The following is a 6876-nucleotide window of genomic DNA, read 5'->3' as shown; positions in this document are numbered from 1 at the left end:
GGCGTGTGCCCTCTAGTCTGTGAGGTTTTTGGGGGGGCGGGGGGTTGGGGGATTCATTTCCTTTTGAACGGAAAGCTCCGGTTGATGCTCCTTTTCTAGCCCAGAAGACAAGGAGGGGAGGGGGGCTTGCCAATCTCGAAGCACTGGAGGACGTTGCCTAAAGGTTGGCTGTCCGTGAGAGTCCTTTGAGTCCTTCATAGCCCAATAGACCTTGATGACGTTAACGTCATCCTCCTTGTTTAAACGGAAATCCCAGCAGTATTCCGGGGATAGGAGTTTACTGGGTTTATGGAGGAAGAAGTACTTGTTTAAGTGACTCTCGTCGTGCCACACGGCCTCCACGTGATTCTGCTTGTCCTTCAGGATGCCCTGGGCGCACGTGCGGGTGAGGTGGAGCACGCGCTGCGGGGTGCCCCCGAACACCGCGGCGTGGTAGTAGAAGTCCCCCTCCCCGCTGGTCATGGACGCGGCCGACCGCCCGCTCCTGTCATACGGCCACAGGGCCGGGTTCCTGTTGTACCAGTAAGCGTGGATCTGGGCCACGGACTCGCCCAGAGTCTCCGGGCCGTAGTCCTTCTGGAAGACCAGGTCCACGTCCATGCAGAAGAGGAAGTCCACCTCGTGCTGGATGTGGGCGGCGATGTGCTCGCTGAGGGTCTTCATGCGCATCATGCTGATGTCCTGCCAGCGCTCCTGCCGCTCGATTGGGAACACTCGGACGGGGCGCTGCAGACTCAGGGACCCCCGGGACGCGCCGGCGAGGTCGTCCGTCATGACGTAGATGATGACTTTCTGGCCCACCATGAAGTGTCTGTCGGCAGTGGAAAGAAACGTGCGCAGGTAGTTCTTCACGTAGCTGGGGGGGAAGAGAGACGGGAGGGATGAGCCTTCCCTGCTCTGTTCCCCGGCGCCCGGCGTACTGGGCCCTGCACTGCAGCGAACGCAGAGGTGCTGGCAAGCAGTAGGACATTCGGTCTATTGCTTGAGTTACATCTCGGTTGTTTTTTGGGGGGACCCGTTAGAGCTATACCCCACAGTGCTTGGGAGACCATGAGGTCGTGGGCTCTAACCCCATGCTTTCCAGCCCTTCTCTCTCCCTGGCCCTTACATAGAATGGGAGAAAGTGAGATTATGTCATGATGAGGGGCTCAGGCGAGTGGGGAACCCCATGACAGAAAAGTTCAGGGGAACACACACACACACACACACACACACACACACACACACACACAACAGTCAATAGCCTAGCCCTGTTTGGGGAGTGTAGATATATTCTAGAAAGGGAGTCCCCGGCCCTCAGCTTGGGACCCTGTCAAGACATCATGGGTAGCTAGGAAAGTTATCTGGTCAGATCTAGGGACAGCAAAAAATCCCTCGGAATGCCAAGTCCTTTCCCTTCCCATCCCCCAGCAATAGCCCCTTGGCCCACACTGGTGCCACTGGGAGAAACAACAACAACAAAACAACGTTAAAATTAGCAGGAACTTGGGGGCTGGAGTGATAGCACAGCGGGTAGGGCGTTTGCCTTGCACACGGCCGACCCGGGTTCAAATTCCAGCATTCCATATGCTCCCCTGAGCACCGCCAGGGGTGATTCCTGAGTGCATGAGCCAGGAGTAACCCTTGTGCATTGCCGGGTGTGACCCAAAAAGAAAAAAAAAAATTAGCAGGAGCTTAAACAGAATCATTAGGCATCACCAGAACTTTTCATCTAAGCTGGCAGAGGAAGGGTGAAACATCATGAAAAGAATAGGGGCCGGAGAGACAGCACAGCCCGTAAGGCATTTGCCCTGCCCATGTCAAGCCGGTTCGATCCCCAGCACCCTATGGTGTCCCACTTCCCCAGGAGTGATCTGAATAGAGTCACGAGTAACCCCGAGAAGTCCAGGTATGACCCAACCCACTCCCCACCCCCCCACCCTAATTAAATCCACTTCTCAAAGTAGCTGGGACCGCTCTGCCTGGAGTCCCCCACCCCGGCTCTCAGTGTCATTTCTCTTCTCTCCTCCCTTCTGGAATCACCTGTGCCCTCCTTTAGGACGCAGCTCCCCTTTGCTCCGGGGAAGCTCTTTCCTCGCTCTCTCCTCGCCCTAAAGAAAAGGATTTTTCTTCACTTTCTGTCTTCCCTGGAAATTGTTTTGGACAGAAGCGAAACAAGACAAGAGCCTGACCCCAGCTGGAAACTGGAACCAACTGCTCCCATGGTCCTAATTCCCTGGGCCAAACACCCCACTGGCAATCTTCTCTCTGCCCATGGGGATTCTACTGAACACAGGCAAGAAGAGAGCTTTTTTTGAGAGGGAACAAAATTGGGTGGATTTTGGGAACCACTCCAAGCCCTATTCTAAGTGAGCCCAGTTTTTCAGGATTATCAGAGACTTGGGAGTTTCCTTCAGAGGGCCAGGGAGATAGGGCAGTGGGTAGGGCAACTTTCTTGCTTGTGGCTGACCTGTTTTCTATTCCCAGCAGCCCATATGGTCCCAAGATCATCAGGAGTGATTCCTGAGCACAGAGTCAGGAGTAAATCCTGAGCATTGCTGGGTGTTTTTCCCGACACACACACACACACACACACACACACACACACACACACACACACAAAGGAAAAACAAGCATGGTCTCAAGTGGCATCTCTAAAAACAAAAACTTGGGAGCTTGCTTCAGATGCAGCAAAGCAGGCAAAGATGGTCTTGGATTATTTAGGTCTTGACTTGTCCTGAAAGTAATAGGTTAAGCCTGAAAGGTCAGAGTTCACACGACTGACCCTTGACTTGCTGGCATTTATTTTCATCTAGTTGTTCTTTATATGATGCTGTGGATGGGAAAACAAAACTTTCTCTTTTCCACTCTCTCAAGCCAATAAAAGGTCCCAGAATAATAAATGGCCTCCGGTAAAGTTAAAAAAAGGAAAAGGCAATCCTATGTCGTTCAGCTTCAAATAAGGTTGACAATCCTAAAAATAATGCCTGGATATTGGTTTCCATTTGGAGCAGCACAGCAGATGGAGTCAAAAGAAAACCTTCTAGCCTGGAATATCTAAAATCACTAGGCAAAGTTTGAAGACTATCACTTAAAACATTCTAGAGAGCTGGAAGGGAGCAACCCAAACCCACAGACGTCCAAATGGCCCTTGTTTCCTGTATGGTTGGGTGCCTCTGGGTTCCGTTTCAGAAATCTCTGCCTCCTCGAGGGAATAGAGTGTTCCATGTGGTCTTCTAGGAGACAGACTGTTTGGACTTTACCATTTCCCATCTCTTTGCCCGCTTGACTGCAAGTTCAGAGCTGCTCTCGGCAGATTGCTAGGAGGGTCTTCAAGCATGAATGTCCAAGGCATTTATTTACCAGTGCCCCTACCACCTCAGGGCGGAACCCCTCTATGCTTCACCCAAGACATTCCTCCTCTCCAAGACTGCAGAGGTGTGTCGTTGGGTTCTTTTTTCTTTTTTCTTTTTTGCTTTTTGGGTCACACCTGGCAATGCACAGGGGTTACTCCTGGCTCTGCACTCAGGAGTTACCCTGGCAGTGCTCACGGGACCTTATGGGATGCTGGGATTCGAACCTGGGTTGGCCGCGTGCAAGGCAAATGCCCTACCCGCTGTGCTATCGCTCCAGCCCCAATCGTTGGGTTCTTTATTATGATCTGAAGATGCATTTCAGCAACACCCTTCAGGGAACTTTGAGCAGACAAGGTTTATCACTCGCTGGCTGTGCAGCAAGCCTGGAGCCGCACAGTGAGGCTGGGGCCTCGGGCCATAGGAAGGAGGAAGAGAAAACTTGAGTTCTGCCTTTCCTGGGACCGGGGGTGGGGTTCTTGGAGTTCACAAGTTCACTTTTCACTGGCGAATTGCAAACAGAAGTGGGATTAACAAGAGAAAGAAAGTGGGTTCCCTCCCTAAAGACACTGTTTCGTGACTCATTTGGGAATTTCTTAAAAGGGACATTTCAAGGTGGCCCAGGTCTTTAAGGGATGATTCACACAGGGAACAAATTTTTTAGACAAATTACTGGGGGGTGGAGGGGAGGGCAACACCTGGCTGTGCTCAGGGCTTACTCCTGACTGTGCTCAGAGATCACTACTGATGGGGCTGGGGAGTGGGGGAGGGTGTCCCTATGGGGGCCAGAAATCAGACCCCAATTGGCTGAGTGTAAGGCAAACACCTTACCTGCTGTGCTCTCTTCTACCCCTCAAGATGGATATCTTTGATTGGGGGGGGGGGTTGTTTTTGAATCACACCCAATGATGCTCAGGGGTTACTCCCAGCTCTGCACTTAGGAATCACTCCTGGTGGGCTTGGGGACCTTATGGGGTGCTGGGGATTGAACCTGGGTCAGCCGCATGCAAGGCAAGTGCCCCATCCACTGTACTATTGCTCTGGCCCCAAGATGATGCCTTTGAGATGGTCACCTCGACAATCAAAAATTTTATGTCAGATGTTTAGAATTTAAAAAGCTTCCAGTGTAATGACCAACTTCATTCTTCTCAACTTTTAAAAAACTTTCTATGTTGGAATCAAAATAGATTCACAGAACAGTTGCAAATAAATAGAGTTCCCGGATAGGTTTTACTCAACTTCCCTTCATGTTAATATTTTGTATAACCGAGATAGGTTTGTTGACACTAAGTGATTCTATGAATGAAACTACAGATGTTCTTTGGGTTTCTCCAGAGAGTCCCCTGGGGCTTTCCATTTTGGGGGATCTAGCGCAGAAGCCACTTTGCAGAGAGTCATCCGGTCCCCTAGACCCCCCAAGTTGTTTCAGTCTTCCTCCCTGTGCCTCAGGACCCTGAGCAATTTGAACAGGCCAGTCAGGTATTCCATAGAACAACCTCAGTGCCTGTTTGTCTGTTTTCTTAGGCAACACTGATTTCAGGACAGCCCCGTTTATCAACCTTTTCTTTCTGGATGAGTATTTTCTGCTTCCTGGGTAAGAAACCCTATAGTGTTTGAGTTCCTGCAGATGTGCTCTTTCCCCTTAGCCTTTGGTCTTGAGACCACCTGGGGCATGATGTTGGCAGGAGGGATCTACAGTCTTGGCTTCCTGCCTGCGAGACTGTTCCTCTCCAGTGCCGTGTGGATGCCTGTCCCCGTAGAACCCCCCTTCACAGTCAGAAAATGCCATCTAGAACTTTGCCCATTCTATTTCATTTTCCATTTACTTTTTTTTTCTTTTTGGGTCACACCCAGCAATGCACAGGGGTTACCTCCTGGCTTTGCACTCAGGAGTTACTCCTGGCGGTGCTCAGGGGACCATATGGGATGCTGGGAATCGAACCCGGGTAGGCCACGTGCAAGGCAAATGCCCTCCCCGCTGTGCTATTGCTCCAGCCCCTCCATTTACTTCTTTTAGTTTATTTGTTCTCCCCAAGGGAGAAACTAGCATCAAAACAGTTCACATACCCCTGCCCTTCTATTTTCAGTTCACTTGATGGCTTTACCGCACTACTGCTTGTAGGAAGACTTGATGCCATCAGTTCCTGAGATTTTCAGCAACTCTATCACACACAGGGTACTGGGGAGGGGGATGTATGGGGACGTTAATGAGGCTTTGGTGTTGGTAGTCCCCACTGATGGGACCCTCTCTGGCCTGGGTGCGTTCTGTGGCAGGAGAGGAGGAAGTACTGTCTCCAGCCCTGTCCTCACATTGGGGTCGCCCTGACCCCATTCTAAGGCAGCAGCTGGAGGCATCAAACTGGTCTCAGGAAGAGGATGGACACAGGGAAGGTTTGCCGTAAGGATCCTTCCTTCCTTCATCCATCCTATTCTTTATCCCTCTCTCCTTTGCCCCCTTTTATGCCTTGCCTTCCCCTGTTCCTCCTTTTTTTTGAGGACTACATTTTCGAGGGCAGGGATGTGGCTCAGGGGCAGAGGGCTTGCCTTGCATGTGTGAGGCCCCAGGTTTGATTTTCTGGCATCACATACACACAAAAATAAATTACCACCAATAGTAACATATGACTTTAAAGTTGATACACATTAAAACTTTAAGGGGTAATGGCTATTGTTCCACTTTACTTCTGTTTTGTACTCTCTTTGTGTGACTTTTTGTATCAGGAAGCCACTGAGTTTATATAATGAATTTGGGAATTATATTTCACTTTGTCTTTTTTTTTAACCTGATATAAATTAGGTCTAATTGGTGTTCATTTAAAAACAAATGACTTTGTAGGGGTCAGTAAGATAGTCCAGGAGACAGGACATATGCCTTGCTTGCAGTCACATCTGTTCCAATTCTGGTTCATTGTGAATTTCATTCTTTTTTTACATTTCAAAGAATCAGCTTTTTTTTGTTTGTTTCTTTCTTTTCTTGCTTTTTGGGTCACACCCAGCAAGGCACAGGGGTCACTCCTGGCTCATGCACTCAGGAATCACCCCTGGCGGTGCCTCAGGGGGACCATATGGGATGCTGGAATTTGAACCCGGGTCGGCCGCGTGCAAGGCAAACGCCCTACCCACTGTGCTATCACTCCCAGCCCCAAAGAATCAGCTTTTGTTTCATTGCTTTTCTCTGTTGATTTTCTGTTGCTTCTCCTCTTTATTATTTCCTTCTTGTTTGCTTGCCTTGGCCTTTTTTCTGATTTAAATACAATCTTATTTCTATCAAATTATGATAGTTGGTCCAAGGCATTCACTTAGCAATGTTACCTTTTTTTACTAGGAATTTACTAACATGTTACATTGCTAGTAAAGTAAGAGACAAGAGCATGGGCAGGAGACAGTAACCATTGGTGTGTCTGAGGACATTTGAAGATGTCAGGGTCCCCTCGTTCCGTAAGACCTTCCATCGCCTTCTTTCCTTTCCGTTCCATGTTTTCACCCACGATCATCTTGAGCAATGACCCGAACTCTAGGACCCTCATTCTCTTTTACTTCAAAC

The 6876-nt window shown here is 49.6% G+C and overlaps 1 protein-coding gene across 1 annotated transcript; it reads right to left on the bottom strand.

The window, feature by feature from the left end:
* Positions 1-53: 53 nt before the first annotated feature.
* On the bottom strand, positions 54-970 carry LOC101551630 (N-acetyllactosaminide alpha-1,3-galactosyltransferase-like). Its single transcript, XM_055131816.1, has 3 exons — positions 921-970; positions 211-856; positions 54-95 (listed from the first exon to the last, which is right to left on the bottom strand). The coding sequence occupies exons 1-3, from the start codon at positions 968-970 to the stop codon at positions 54-56; spliced, it is 738 nt and encodes a 245-aa protein (XP_054987791.1).
* Positions 971-6876: the final 5906 nt, after the last annotated feature.

This window comes from Sorex araneus, chromosome 1, assembly GCF_027595985.1.
Source record: "Sorex araneus isolate mSorAra2 chromosome 1, mSorAra2.pri, whole genome shotgun sequence".
Classification (NCBI taxonomy): domain Eukaryota; kingdom Metazoa; phylum Chordata; class Mammalia; order Eulipotyphla; family Soricidae; genus Sorex; species Sorex araneus.
Note: the sequence above shows the minus strand (reverse complement) of the source record. Positions and strands in the feature narration are given on the sequence as shown.

Coding starts and splice junctions, on each gene's coding strand:
- LOC101551630 (XM_055131816.1), bottom strand. CDS start 970: ATGTCCTACTGCTTGCCAGCACCTCTGCGTTCGCTGCAGTGCAGGGCC. Junction 857..920: donor TCGCTGCAGTGCAGGGCCCA/GTACGCCGGGCG, acceptor CTTCCCCCCCAG/CTACGTGAAGAACTACCTGC. Junction 96..210: donor ATGACGTTAACGTCATCAAG/GTCTATTGGGCT, acceptor CTTCTGGGCTAG/AAAAGGAGCATCAACCGGAG.